The 15,480-nt window shown below is 39.9% G+C and overlaps 1 protein-coding gene across 1 annotated transcript in view; it reads left to right on the forward strand.

The window, feature by feature from the left end:
- SLC44A5 (solute carrier family 44 member 5) overlaps positions 1–15,480 on the forward strand; it is a 67,553-nt gene that overhangs the window by 34,370 nt on the left and 17,703 nt on the right. Inside the window, exons 6-12 of the mRNA XM_026853834.1 lie at positions 2,523–2,607; positions 5,752–5,836; positions 8,607–8,735; positions 9,521–9,581; positions 11,173–11,296; positions 12,433–12,516; positions 15,183–15,295. Of these exons, the coding sequence (XP_026709635.1) occupies positions 2,523–2,607; positions 5,752–5,836; positions 8,607–8,735; positions 9,521–9,581; positions 11,173–11,296; positions 12,433–12,516; positions 15,183–15,295 (681 nt within the window). The remainder of the gene's footprint in view (positions 1–2,522; positions 2,608–5,751; positions 5,837–8,606; positions 8,736–9,520; positions 9,582–11,172; positions 11,297–12,432; positions 12,517–15,182; positions 15,296–15,480) is intronic.

Raw genomic sequence — 15,480 nt, forward strand, 5'->3', positions numbered from 1 at the left:
TGTTCCATTGTTTTACTCTGATAATGTCTAGTAGTAATTGAGAAACATACTGCAAAAGATGAATGGTTAAATGTAAGGCCAAGGATTGGTACAAACCCAGTGAAACCAAGGGAGCCTTTTGAAATATTTTGAAATATTTCAGCAGACTTTGTATTAGAACTAAAAAGAATGTGAGGAGAATACACTGCTCTGCCTTTTTGATGAGCTGAGTTTTATTCTTGTTGGCTGAGTTACTCCACCCAAACAGGCTGGAGGAAGTAAGCCTGGGCCACATGGGCCTTTCTTAGGGAAAGATCCTTAATAAGACTGAGACAGCCACCAACATTGTGTTGCTTGTTCCTTTCTCCCAGGTTTGTCTGAGGCATGAAAAATAATTCCAGGTTTAATATGCTTCTTAGGAAAGGGATATTGTTGGACTACTTCTGTATGAAGCAGATACAAGTTTTGCTACAAAATTCTTGTACTTTGAATCTGGCATGGTGGGGCTTGTCTCTACTGCTTTCTGTTTTGCTGGTGTTAAAGAAAAAAATAGTCAAATGCAAAAAATGAGCCCCTTTAATAATGTGACAAACTAGTTTAAGAAAACTAATTTTGGGCTAGGAAAACACCAATGTATCAGTCATCTAACATCATGCAAGTAAGGCCTGAAAGGTCTTTCAGGTCTGTATAGGAGCTTGATCCATTTGTGAGCAGGGTTTTATGTGTATGAAAAGCAAGGTCATACTAAAGTAGAAAGAACCCCTCCCTCTTGTCAGAGTCATGTTGGAAGAAAGTGTATGTGGCACAAACTACAGACTCACTGAAATCACCAGAGAGCTGTCTGCTTTCTGATGTCACGTACACGTGCAAGTTACCAACTGATCACAGGAATTCTGAAGAGAGAGTTGATGCCTCCTAAATGTTCCTATTAAGTAATACTACTGAAATGAGTAAATGAAGGGCTAACAACTGAAAAAGTAAATGGGGTTTAACACTGGTGAAGCACTTTACCTTTCCCTGAGCTGCAGAACACCACAGTTAATCTGAAATGCATATAATCTGAATGTTCAGAAAGGGTTTGGTACCAAGCCGCAGATTAATTTACAAACTCTAAAACACAGGACAGCTAACACAGGTTAAAAAGGATTAGCAGATTAATTTTGGTAACCTAAAACCATTCTGGGTGAAAGGTGGCATTACAGATTCTCTGTAACTGCAAGCCATGAAGATATGTTGTGCATCTGTCCTGAAAATGTCAATAAATCTGCTGTCTGCTACTCTGAGATCTTACATAGGTTCTGTCTCTACTGCACATATCATTGTTGTTAAGCGCTGTTATTCTTACTAAAGTGACCTTGAGGGAAATGACAATTCCACAAATGACTAAATACAATGTCACAAAGTTGAGAGAAAATGGGGTAATTGCAGAGAAGCAAGTTCAAGGTGGTTTGCATAGATCAAAGCCTAAAGTGTATGCTAAGTGGGCTCCTGACATTCAGTATACAGTGCAAGAGGGGGAAGGTTGGGACTGTAATCTGTGTAATACCTGTAATCTTTTCCACATAATACAAGCACAAGGAAATGTTTGGGGGAAGAGCAATGTTTTTTTTCTACAGTTCTCTAGCAACCTGATTTTAGGGTGTCAGCTCAGGGTAGTGATACAGAATTTATTCCGGCATTATATCTTACTTTCAGATGATACTTAAAAATAAATGAATTTTCCGCTATTTAGGGTCATATAAGCAGTTAGTGGTCAGAATAGTTCAAAGGCTAGTCATTGGCTAGTCATGAAGGAAGCTTAGTCAGGTCTTCATGCTGCAGCTTAGAAACAATAATTCTGATAGTGACAGCTAGTGTGTACTTGATCCTCAAAGGGAAATAATGGTGCAGGTGAAAGTGGCTTGGAGAAGAAATCCTGCTTTGAACTGGAGAAGAGAAGTTTAAAAGGTCAATATAAATCTCTCTTCTCGTTCAGTAGTATAGTTCATACTAGCATATAATAACATAAGTTGCCAGGTGCAGACCTAATAACTGAGAAATGGGATAATTGCCATGTGAGAGGTCAGGAAATATTTTAATTTACGAAGTGAGAGTTTGTTTCCATTTTAGTGCAAATGGAGTCCATTAGATTCAGTCACACTCTATGTGTTTCTGTCACACACCCAGGTAATCCCATTAATTTAAATGCCATTGTGGCTGTCTGTGAACACTCAGATTTGTCTACATAGTTAGCTCCTCTTCTTTCCCATTTTAATAACCATTAATTTTTAAGTCCATTACATCATGTTTTGGATACAAGCCAAATATATGTGTCCTGAAGGTAAAAAGTGAACTGGTTTGCTTTCTCATCCATATCTTAGTTCAGTTTAGTTTGGCTTATATTTTAGTTTTTCATTAGGAAATCTACAAATCAGTACTTTGCAGTGGTGATCAACAAACATTAAAAAGGTACATTGGAGGCGACACATGTTCACGCTAGTTAGCTTCAGCTGTTAACTGTGTACACTTGACTGAAATGTTAAAAGGTATGTATATGTTTGCAGCTTGGGTGCATGGAGACCCCAGGAAAGTGATTTATCCAACTGACAGCTATGGGCAGTTCTGTGGTCAGAAAGATACCCTCAATGAGTGAGTACTAAATCCGTTCACATGCCTTTATTACACATGCACTATGAATAAGATGTGAGGTTTCCAATCTCTCTGTCTGCTGGAGGTTCTTGTGTGAAGTTGAAGAGACAGCGACACCCTTACTGTATTTATTCCAAGTAAAGTTTAGAAATAGATTAGTTGCTCAGTGCAAATCTAGACCAAATTTACTACTATAATACAGTTGTTCTCATCATTCAGTGAATATTTTTGGTAAAGTATCAATATAACTTAAATATTGCATCAATAATTCCATAGAAAGTGACTATCTGGCACAGCTCCTCACTGCCAAAGTCTGGAGAGTTAATAACCCATTGAGTAACTCTTCTGTCCACCTTGGGATCAGAGTCATCCTAAAGCATTGTAGCCTGGTTCTTAGTTTTTCTAAACATGCACCAAATAACAGAAAAGACCATAAGGAAAAGCTCTTGGCTTTTTTTTTTTTTTTTTTTCTGGTGCTTATTCAGTGCCAGTAGAGAGGAGACTGACTGATCTGGGAGACAGGCAGCTGCAGCCATACCTTCCTTGGGGATATCATCCAAATGGCTCCATTTGTCTCTGTTTCCCAGTCTAAGTTTTGAATTAGGAGTGTTAAATTAATTAGTTGATATCAACAGAGTTTGACAAGAAAATAGCTGCTCAGGAAAGAAAGATGTCACACCAATGTTTTCTCTGAAAATCTTAAGTGTTTTATGAAACAGAATTTAAAAAGTAATTTGCTTTTTCCCCCCTCACCTTCTTCTTTTTTAAAAGTAAGTATTAGACACCCTTTATACCCTTGTTACTGTGAAGAAGCTGGATGCTATGCAGGAAGCAAAACAGAAGCTACTGTTTGGTAACCAGGAGAAAAAGTTGTAGTGTTGTGTGTGTTCCCCTCACTGTACCCCCTCTCTGCTCCCTCCCCACCTCGCCCCCAGTTTGTCCTTGTCCCCTCTCTGGTCTGTAGGAATCAGTGGCTACATGGGAGTCTCAGACACAGTGTGTGAGGTGCAGCCAGATGCTTCTCTCCAGTTCTTATCATCCACTCCCATTACCTCTTTCTCTTTGTTACTCAAGTCTTCCCTTTAGTTATTTTTTACAATGTGATTTCCAGTTTGTATTCACAAATGTCCCTCCCTATATATGATTGTTGGAGAATAATACAGCTACTGAGACTGTATTTTGGCACTTATTTGCTACACTGAGGAGTTTCTTATAAAAGACACATAATACAACCTATGGAAAAGCAGGAGTGCTTGTGGCAGTAGGCCAGGAGACCCCTCTGAACAAGTCCCTCTAGTCCCTAAAAGCAGAGGTGTGGATGTTCTTGTCAGGCTGTCGCTGATACCATTGTCAGATTTTTAGATGCCTTGAAAATAAGCAGTGTGAAAGACCTACCCAAGTCTATGGTTTCTGAAGTCCCCTAGGGCCTAGTCTGAGACTTCTTCCTTGGAAAGTGATCACAGTCTCTGTGTTTTGAATCTTGTGCTTAGGACAAGCATTCCCAGCTAAAAAACAAGCCAACATTCACAGCTCATAAAAACCCGTTTGAACTCCAATGAATTCCATGCAGTCAAATTAATTCTACCTTGTGTTGTCATGTGAGTGTCTCTTAGGCCTCTTTGTGTCTCCCTGTAATCCATCCATTAATCTCCATGTCATCTCTAAGCTTGTTTTGCCTTCTGCAGAGCACAGTGTAATCATGGAATACAACAATTATAAAGAACACAGATGTAGTTCTCAGTGGCTGTTTTCTTGGGTTATGTATATATTTAAACTTTCTTCTTTTCTGACAATATCAGCAAGTGGGCTAAAACATGAGAAAAAAAAATTACATGAATGGCTTTGAGAAACTCACAGATTATGAATACTGTCAAGAACCTATTGAAGAACAATGACATTTCAATCCAAAATTTTATTCTATTGATTTGAAGAAATAACAGCTAATGATGGTGAATTGTTTTTGCCAGGGTGCATGCTTTGTTAAGCAGTGCACAGCAGAACTCAGTGAAAACAATTTAACCTTGTAAAATGTCAGCCGTTGAGCTAATCCCAGTTTGACTGGGACAAGCAAGGATGCTTGAATGTGCAGTGATGCTACATAGTGGCTTTGAAGGCACAGCCATATTCAGCAATTGCTGGAGGCCACATGCTGGTGGCATGTCAGAGGCTGTGTCCTGGGCTGGGGGATGCGATGGAGGGGTGTGGGAGCAGGGCATGGGCCGAGTCCGCAGAGAGAAGCGGAGAGCCCTGTTAGCCCAAGCACAGGTCATTGTCCCTCCTGCCATCCTGCCCCCAGGAGGCCCACATCCCCTGCCATGGAGGGGCGCACGCACCATTTCTTAGAGGGACGTGCTAGAGTCCCAGCGTGGCTGGCTGACTTGGAGTTCTCGTGTGAAAAGGGCAGGACTACAGCCATAGCATCTTCACTGGAGCTAGCTGGTAATTTTCTGATTTAGCAAAGATTAACAGCATATTTTGCTGTGTCTTCAAAACCCAGGTTAAATCTGGAGATCTTGGGGTAGTAAGTTTTCAACAAATCCAAACTGGGGTGACGGCTGCCTCAAGGTCCCAAGTTCCAGAAGTGTCAAGCATGTGGATTCCGGGGTGAAAACCCCTCAGACTGCCCTTTATTTACATCAAAGGAGGTTTACCAGCATTATTCGCAGATGCTATTATCATTCTGTTTCCCAGCCAGATGCTTTCCGTTCCCAACCATAAAAAGCTTTTGGTTTTGGTGCCACCTTCTGATCAACAGAAAATCGGCAGCTTTTACAGTGTAGCGGTTGCTGATACTAATTCTGCATGTGATAGGTACACCATGTGTTCAGTGTAAGCAAAGGAACCACAGGGGTTTTGCAGGGGTATTTTACAGGCCTCACTTCTCAGAGGCAGGACTGCAGGTAACTGCTGTGGAACAAACTTCCCAAAATTAACATTATTTGGAACAAATACTTCTGGTTTCAGAGATGTCTTGGCACAGAATGTCCAGGGTCTGCTTGTTTTTTGGTTTTTTTTTTTGCCTTGTGTTTGCAATATGACCATTCACAACAATAGAAACATCAATATATGCTGTAAACTTTTGAATGGTACAATGTATAAGCACCTATATTTATAACATTAATTATCTTATATCCACTACCACAGGAACAAGACCATTTTGTTTTACTTTAACATTCTGAAATGTGCCAGCCCCGTAGTGTTAATAAACCTACAGTGCCCTACAACACAGGTGAGTGAAATACAGAGGTAAAATATTTTCTCTTCTTCTTAGTCATGGTGCTTAAGAACTAGACTACATTTGTTTGAATTTAAAAATTGTTGTTCATATCCTTCAAAATATAATATGATTGTTTTATAGATGGCATGTGTAGCATATGGTCTCTGTAGCCTGAGATAGTCAGAAAAAATAAACAGAAATGCACAAGATTGTGTGTTTTGGATAAGAGTTGACCTAAACCAGTCTGTTCAGCTGAATACAGCAATTTGATACTTAGGAATTCATCACAGACAGCCATCCAGTATTAATCAGTGCATGCAGAAAATAATTTTGGTTGACATCTAAGCTTTTCCAAACTAGACATGTTCAAGAAAACATGCATGTCCCCAGTGACAGGAGTATCTGGGTGTAGTCAGAGCTATGGTGCTTTCAAAAGTGAAGATCTTGAAGGCTTGTTCTTGCCTTATGCCACAATTTGTACTCCCTTAGCTGTGCTGCAACTTCTTGTGGAGCTGTGAAATAAACTTACTGAACTTTTGTGGGTTAAAATTATCTTCCTGATCTTCTTTACATGAGACTATTGTGCTGACCTGGTTTGTTGAGCAATTGTACAACCAGTTTTGTCAGTTCATCTTATGAGGCAACAACTTATGGCGTGGGGTAGTTCAGGGGAATTAGGTGCAGGACTGCTCTGATCCAACTTTGCTGCCAAAGTAATTGTACTGTGTAATTAAACTGCAGGTGACAGAGTATGGTCTCAGCCATCTTGACAACATTCAGTGAAGTCCAGTATTAATTTGGATGAGGGTTGTTATGTGGTAACCAATTTACTGATTACAAATGTTAATTGTCTATTTATTTGACTATCATTTTAAAATGTTTCCCATTCCAGCTTGCCCTTACTCCTGATCCCTATCCTTGATAGATGTTTCTGGCCTATCAGTTAGTGTGACCGTATGGACTATTTGACACAGCTGAAGAGATGGAAATCTCCAGCAAGGAAGAACAAGAACCCTCTTAACACTGACCAGTTGCTGTCAGAATGGAAACTTTCTCTGTCGGCAGCAGATTTGCTTCAGGAATCCCCATCTGTCCACACGCAGACACCGACACTGTTACCCTGCAGTCTTTAGACTCTTACTGGAACAATTCAGCCTGTTCAGACATACTGAGGTCATTGTGTGGGATTTGACTGGTGCTGTGGTCAAGTTGGCAGTGGTCATGAATCAAGTAAGGTGAAATACTTGTTGAAGGAGAGTTTGGGGGAGCAGAGTAGTTATTTTGTTTATTTTCAAACATACGTCTCCAACATTGACAATGTCTTTCAATGCTGTTTGCTACTGCAGATGGTTAATTCTCTGGTCTTTTTTGAAAATGCTGAAGAAACATTTGTTTGATAATTCTTCTTTTGAACTGCAGACAGGGTCTTTCATTCCTGTCCCATTCATATCAAATAGCAGGAGAAAAAAACCCCAAGAACTGGCATGAGAAGAGCTTCAGTTCTTGAGTAAGATTGTGCATTTGCACACTGCTATTACAGTTCACTGGATCCATAGACAGCATGTTTCATTGCGTGTTTCATGGATGGGAAACTGAGGTTATAAAGTGTATACTTGGTAGTCGACAACAGGACAAAACTGCTTTCTGTGGTCCTTGGCCTGTGGATAGTCCATAGGACTGTAGTACTCATCTGGAAAGACCCTCTTGCAGCATCTGCCCTGTTCCAGGGATTAGTATGACACGTTTCCCAAAATTCCTTTAGGTGAGTCATATATGGTGGAATGCCCTTGAGGTGAAAGACAGTTTTGTACATGATGTCTCTCTGGTACTTGGATAGAAGAGCTTTGCAAAGGGTGTTTGGATAGCACAGCTTTGGAAACAGAGAACAAGTCTCTAGAAAAGGCTGAAACACACTAAAAATGTGAACTTCAAACTACCTCAGGGTATTTAGGAACACTTCGTGGTCAGAATGGCTGTTCTGACTCACTTGAATGATTCCAGTGACCAGCAGAGCCTTCAGAGTTTGTGTGTTGGAGCAGCTGCTTCTCCATTACATAAATCTAAATCATAACTTCGGAGGGGATACATCCATCAAACCCCAGTCCTCACTTGATTTCTTACATAGATCCCGTTTATAACGGCTGTACCTTGAGTGGTGTGAATTTTATTCCTGGCACGTGCACCCTTCTTGCTGTGTAACTAGGGGAGATTCATCATTAGTCAGTAGTAAAAAGTCACCTTGGAGTCATTTACACTAATTTGACTTCAACAATATCTGTGGAGATGTATTTGACTGCAGAGACTATGTAGAAGGGTGGAACAATTTTAGCTACGTGAGACTTTTTTTAATAAAGTTTTCCTCATAAATGTAATAGAAATTACATGTATCCTGTGAAAGTAGCTACTGCACCACCTTGCTGCTGATGGAAGTAGAGGAGGAATCGACAGACTATTTTCCTGGTGTTCAAAAAAATTTTTTTTCTTTCAAGAGCATGAAAGCTCTGCTTATCTACCAGAATGCATAGATCCTAAGAAGATACAGAGAGTGGCTTGATATGCCAGATGTGAGGAGAGACTTTGAAAGTGTATTCTATCAAAGAATTTTAGAGGTATTCATCTAGGGAATCAAAAAGAAAACATATGTAAACGTTATGGAAGGCAATTCCATAAAACAGTACACTTCTGTAGGTGGCCTTTTTCTTGCCTTTTAATTGCACTGACTTTCCTTCCCTTTCTCTGCCCTCAGTGTGTCTTTACTCATTTTTTTTTTCTTTTCTTGCAGCTTTGTGTCTCAAAGTGCCCAGACAGGTTTGCAACCTACATTGATGTTCAGGCTTCCTACAGATACAAACCAGATCAGTGGAATTACTTCAGGCAGTTCTGCAAACCCGGTTTTAACAATCCTCGCAAGGTGTGTGTGTATCAGTAGGTGATGGTATACATTTTTTCTTCAAGCAGTATGTAATATGCATGATTTTACTGAGCTACATCAAAGCTTTGAATTATTCTGATTTTGCCATTAAGGAGTTGTCCTGTGTGTGTGGTTTGACAGTGATTTAATCGGGGGTGAAGGTCTTGTATGCACACCGAATGTCCCCCTCTTGAAATTATTACTTTTTGCTTAAAAGAATATACACAGCTACCCATGTAGTTGCAGTACTGGGGCAAGCAGTGTCCTTTAGTGCTTCTGTACTCCACAAGAGCAGAGCAGAGTATCTCAAACCAGTTCTTAAGGCCCTGAGTCATCTACAGGTACTTTGTAATTTAGCTAGGAAAATTAATCTATCCCTCACATAACTGATTTTGCACTCAAATGTTCTGCGTTGTTTTTCCCAGCTCTAAAACACCTTGCAAATCAGCTGTATTAATTGTGTTAAATTCTTACTCTTCTTTAAGAGAAGAGGCCAAGGGAAGGCAAGGAACAATTGCCCAGTCAGTTCTGGCTTAGAGGCTGATACAAAGTGAACAGGTCTTTTCTTTTTTGCCACTAGAACAGGGAAGAAGAATAGTCTTTGCCCAAATCACAATGACAGTTTGGATTCTTGCATCATAAATGTATCTTGCAGCTCCAACAAGTCAAGTTTGGGGAGGAGGCTACAAAGCCCAGTTTGGGGCATTTTCTCAGACTGGGTGAAAAACAAAAACCACGTAGTTATTTTGCTATGTATTCAGCATTCCTATTTTTCCCCTCTTTAGTCTGTTGCTCAAGTCCTACGTGATGAAGATTGTCCTTCGATGATCATTCCAAGCAGGCCTTGTGAGTGGTTCTACTTCTTACACACAGCAGATTATAAATGTTCACATTAAAGCACAACTCCAGTCTGAAAAATGTTTTGTGGCAAGGTCACTAGGAGATGTTTGTTATCTGACAGTGACATCCATTCAATTTTAAACAGTTTGAAAGTATAAAGATTTACTACTACTTTTTCTAACTGCTGACCATGAACATTCAGTGTGTGATCAGGTCAAGCTGAGCTCATCACTGATAACAAAAACTTTCCAGCTTAAATTGTGCCTTGCAAAACATGTGTGCCAGCAACCCCACTGGCTTCAAGAAAACGTCATGAATGTAGGAAGAATCCTATGGCCAGCTGTTGAAGTTCAGGTGGTACTTGAGCCCAGCTACAGTGCAGCTCGCTTTCCAGTTGCTGTGCTGGCTATGCAGGGCATGCAGAGGAATTAAGGGGCCAAAAATGTTTTCTGTCACTATGGTCATCAGGTGTTTCTGAGTAGATAACCACAGGTCTCAGAGCTCATCTCAGCTGCAGAAGTGTAATACCAAGAGTATCTGTCACTGATCCAGAAGCCCATGCAGATAAGAAATTGCTGTTTATTCCATGCTTTAAAACAGACATCATGTAAACCAGGGACAGGTTATCAGAAAGAGAAAATATGGATTACATGTTAAAAAAATACTAAGAATTTGTGTGAAAATTGAAGTACTGACCCAAAAGACAGGAAATAATTTGCAAAGAAGCTATTATCTTCTTTTAGACTACATGGGGCAAAGATTACAGAGGGAGGAAGAGACATGTTACTTAATTATTTCTTCAGAATAATTAGTGGGGTAGATATTCTAGACTGAATATTGAACTGTGGCATCAGCACTTATTGGAAGCTGATGGGGAAAGCATGGAACTGTTCTGTGAGTTAAAGTACACCTCTGTAGGAGGACTGACCCGCTCTTCCCTTTGGAATGAAAACCAGGACTTTTTGCAGCCAAGAGCAGGGCAACATGGATGAGTATGTAAACATCTCTCCTTTTCTCTCTCATTTATTATCTCCTCCTCCTTCTGTCTAAGCAATAGTTCCTGTCTTTTTTCCATTGCTTCCTCTCCAAGAATATCTAGTAATGGTGCCTGGTACTGGAGCCCATCTGGCATATGAGGAACTGACACTTGCTTTTGTGTATTGTTTCGTGTGCTAATACCATTCGTGACCAGTCATGTTGAGTCTGTCCCTGGGGGCTGGTTTGATTATTACCATGAAATGACATATTTGAGAAGCTGCAGTTTTTGTAAGCTGCCCAGATACTGACAGAAAGTTCTGCATTTATCAAGTATTAAACTGCTACACGTACTACTGTTGTTATTTGGTAACACCTGTAATCTCCAGTTGAAAGCTATGATCCCACCATGCTTGAGCTTGAACAAAAAGCCACAGAGCATAAAAAATAAATATAATGGCTTTTCCAAGATTTGTCAAAGTCAATGTATCATCAGATAATCAGTTAAAAACCAGTTGACTCGGAATTTGAAATTACTTAAATATGTTACAAAAGACAAGTGATAAAAGTGAAGCTTGATGTGAAATGTAATATGCATGCCTTGTTTTGATATTTTGAATAGTTCTTAAGAGATGCTTCCCAGACTTCTCCACGAAGAATGGTGTGCTTACCGTGGCCAATCAGACTACGTTCAAAGATGGAAGAGGGAAAACAAGAAATGTAACTGATCTCAGGGAAGCTGCAAAGTAGGTGTTACCCTTCTTAAGTGCTTGGTTTTGGATTCTGAGATTGTGAGATAATGTAGGAACTGAAAAAATAATCAGAATCTGTTGCAGCAAATGGCTGAGAGTACCCAAGGCAAGACTTGCTAGTAAATGGTCTCTCTGTGCCTGGGCTCTTGCAAAGTTCTAGTAAGAAGTTCCAGCACTGTGGTATGCAGAAATGAGCAAGGAGGCAAAAGTTTTAGTTTGATTGTCTCAGAGTGACTGTCAGTTTTTTAATCATTCTTATTTTTCATAGCAAAATTTAGTATTAAAGAAAGCTCAAGGAGGTTCAAATGAAATACTAATGCTGCCGGACTCAGGCCAGCCTTGGCTATTCCTTCCTGTGATGACCTTTCCACTAAGGTGGCCTGTCCTAGTTCTGTGGGCATCTCACCTCATGGGAATGCTCCTGGTTTTATACCTGTAAAGGTCAAAGAGCAATGTACTGGGTGCTGACTTGTGACAGAGCCCCCCTTGCAGATGGATAGTGAGCATCTCCAGTCCTGGGCGTCAGCTGCTGCAGTGCCCCCTCCTCTCCCAGCTGCTGGCAGTCCTCGCTGCCTCTTACCTCTCTGTCCAGGGCTGCCACATTCTAGCACCTTACCAACACTGATGACATCTGCACCTTACTCAGTTCCCTTCTTCTGGCATCTACAGCTACATTGCCAGATCCTTCATTTCTTCTTAGGAAAACATTAATATGGGCAAGCACTTTGCGGGATAGGAAAACAGTTCCGTGAAGTCCACCTTCTGCTTCACTGAGCAGTTTTCTGCTTCTCTGCTATTAGCAGTTTTGGAGTCACAACTGTTTGGCTCTTAGTACACTGCAGATCTTAATAGTATTCGTGTAACATAAGTGGCAGTTATATCTGCCACTTAGTACTCGTAAAGCTTTTTTAATAAAGCTTTTTCAGGAGCTCTCTAGACTTTTTACACCGTTTTTTTCTTTGGCATAACTCTGGTTGATGTTGGCTTGGTTACAGAACTGGAGTAGGATAGTAATACACTCTTATCACTAGCAAAGATATTTCAGATTCTTTCACTGAGCCTATTTGTTGTTTAAATAAATTCTGCTTTTCTACCTAAAGCAACCTTTTCTATGGTTTGTCTTTTCTCAGCGGCATCAATAATGTCTTGGATGCAAGATCAGTTGGAATGAAAATTTTTGAAGACTATGCCATTTCTTGGTATTGGATTTTAATGTAAGATTTTCATGGGTATTTTTTATGTTTCCAAACTCACTTTGGAGCACACAGTGAATTAAAAAATAGAACATGTATGTGTTTGTTACCAATCCTACTTTTAAACTCAAGGAGCAACTGCAGTTTCCTTTCTTCACATAATAATAATTGTTTAGGTTCTGTACATGAGATAAGGAGAGCTCATGTACATGGCGTGTCAGTTGATCTGGAGTAGCTTTTTGATATCCTACCAGGCAGAAAAACAGGAGGTGCTGTCTCTGTTGCAGGATCCATCTGCATGGTAGTTCCAAAATTGAAAAATCTTAATTAAGAGACTTCCAAACCGATTGCAGTTGCCATTGTCATTAGTATATATAGAACACATAATTTCTAAATTCATACTAACAATATACAGTTAAATCCATTATAATCCATAAATCCATAAATCCAATGCAGCAGCAAAGCAACATCAAGAAAAGGTATTGAACAGTATTACCTTTATCTTGCAATTAATACTCACTAATCACCAATTAGTAAAAATGCAGCACTGAAACAAAAGAAGTAGCTATTTTACTGAAGCAAATACATAAGTATATGCGTGTTCTTAGTCCATTAATATAGTTTTTGATGGACCAGGGTGTTGATCAATTTAAACAGGAGCAGAAGGCTTTGCCCGGTGGAAGCCTACAGCGTGCACGTATTAAGCATACGTTATTTAAGCCTGAATGCAAATCCACAATAGTAAATACGTAACTTTAGATAATAAACTTAATATGGAGAATTGGTTAAGAAACGTAAGTTGTCAGCTTTTAAAGGAGCTCACTCACCGCTTGCTCACAGGAGTCAGTGGCAAGAAACGCCATGGTATTCAGCCAGCTGAGTTCTCTCTCGATCTCCTATTGAATCAGGTTTATGGTGCAGGTTCTTTGAAAGGAGATACTCCTGAACAGATAGGCTGGAGAGAGAACTGAGAATTTTCTGAACAGAAGTTCTAAGTACTGAAGCCAGTTTACACATTTCAGATACAGTATTTTTATAAGGAATTGTTGCTACTTTTAAAGTAGCAGGATAGAATTTTCTTCACACTTTTCACCAAATGGTAGCATACATCAGATGATTTCTGGACAAAGTGCCAGAGTTTGGGTGATGACAGTGAATGCCTGATAGTGAGAAGAGGCTGGATAGCGAATTAAATATGGAATTGCTCTAGTCTCTTTGGCATACCCCGAGAGAGCTGCAGCTTTCAAGCCTTAGTTTAAGGGAACTGGTATATTGAGGACAGTTGTTACCATATACTCAGTTCCGGTGTTACTGGGTCTTGTGTGTATCTAAAGGTAACTTTAGTTAAAGGTAGTTTACTGCTTTCAAGAATAAGCTCCAAAACTACAACTTTTTTTGAGGAATACATTCTGAATTTCAAACAAGCCATTTAGAAAGGGAAAATACATCATGCTGGGGAGCCTTTAAAGGGCTAGGACTTAAGACCAGCTTACAAAGGTTTAAATAAGATGATGGTTTTTCTTGTCCCTTTGCCCAGCTGGCTTAGTTTGCCCAAAACATCTGGTTGTGATTGTTTATGATCAGGCTGAGCCATTTTTTTATCTTTGGTAACTGGCTAAATAATCTGGGAATGTTCAGAAAATAAGTTACTGAACACAAGCCAGAAGAGGTTTTAAGTTTTTTTGAGTCTGTACTAATACAAAATTCTGATATAACACCTACTAAAAATTCTGAGAGATGAAATGTTCTGTGAAACATCTGAGCTGGATTTTGTTGAATGGGATTATTATTCACATTGCTTTAGAAGGCCTCACTGAGTAAAAAGGCCTTGTGCAGTCCTTTTTTCCTTTTTGACTTGCTTTCTGGGAGTGAAATGAAAACAAATATTTCCTTACCAGACTTGGTAAAGAGAAGAAACTCTGTAGGTGTGTGGTTGGGTCAGCTGTCGTGCTGTGTCCCCTCCCAACTTCTTGTGCCCTTCCAGCCTTCCTGCTGGGAGGACATGAGAGGCAGAAGAATCCTTGACTGAGTATAAACGCTACCTAGCAACAACTAAAAATGTGTGTTGTCAACAACACGATCCCAGCTGAAACAAGACAGTGTCTTGGGAGCTTCATTGATAGCTCTTAGCAGTTTCTTTTTATGCATCACAATGCCCTCATGATTTCCTCTTCTGGTGGGTAGAAAGAGTCACTGATTTTTCTCCTAAATTTAATTCTTTTTGTCTAGGAAAGCTCCTAAAATGTTACTTTACTAACACTGTTTCTTTGCAAGTAGGTGTTCTTAATGGAGGACATAAAGTGCAACCCCCCACATAAACATAAGTGGTCCTGCAGTTTAACTTTCTGTATTACAGACTAAACCATGGCCTGGAAAAGGCAGCAAGATGTTCAGCTGCTGTAAATGACCAAAATGGCACTGTACTAGTCCCCGTTCAGCCAACCTGAGAACCTGGTGAATACAGACATTTCTGGCTCTGCCCTGTGAGGTCACGTATATAAACTGTTTGTCTCTAATAGCAGATAATAGCCACAATGATCTGTTTCACAGGGAATATTTTGAAACACGTTTTTACAAATTATTGTCTTGCATGAGATGAAGTGATCCTCATTCGGAGTAACAGACGTGCAAGAAAGGGAAGTTTCTCACACTTGTTTTCCCTGTGTTTCTGTTTCTTCTCTTTGCAGTGGGCTGTTCATTGCAATGATTGTGAGTCTGCTCTTCCTTGTGTTGTTGAGGTTCACGGCTGGGGTTCTCTTCTGGATTTTCATCTTTGGTGTGATTGGAATTATAGGTTATGGTAGGTGTAATCTGTGCATCTTGGGCTGTTCATACTTATTGCTTAAATCTGGGCAAGGAAATCAGTAATTACATAAATTAAATAGTGCAACTGGGAGAATTAATGCCTAGTTTAGACACCTTTAAAAGGGCTTAAATGGAAATGAAATTTAGTAAGAATCCAGTTGTGCTGATACTTAGCACCAG

This window comes from Athene cunicularia, assembly GCF_003259725.1.
Source record: "Athene cunicularia isolate RWA chromosome 8 unlocalized genomic scaffold, athCun1 chr8_part1, whole genome shotgun sequence".
Taxonomy (NCBI): domain Eukaryota; kingdom Metazoa; phylum Chordata; class Aves; order Strigiformes; family Strigidae; genus Athene; species Athene cunicularia.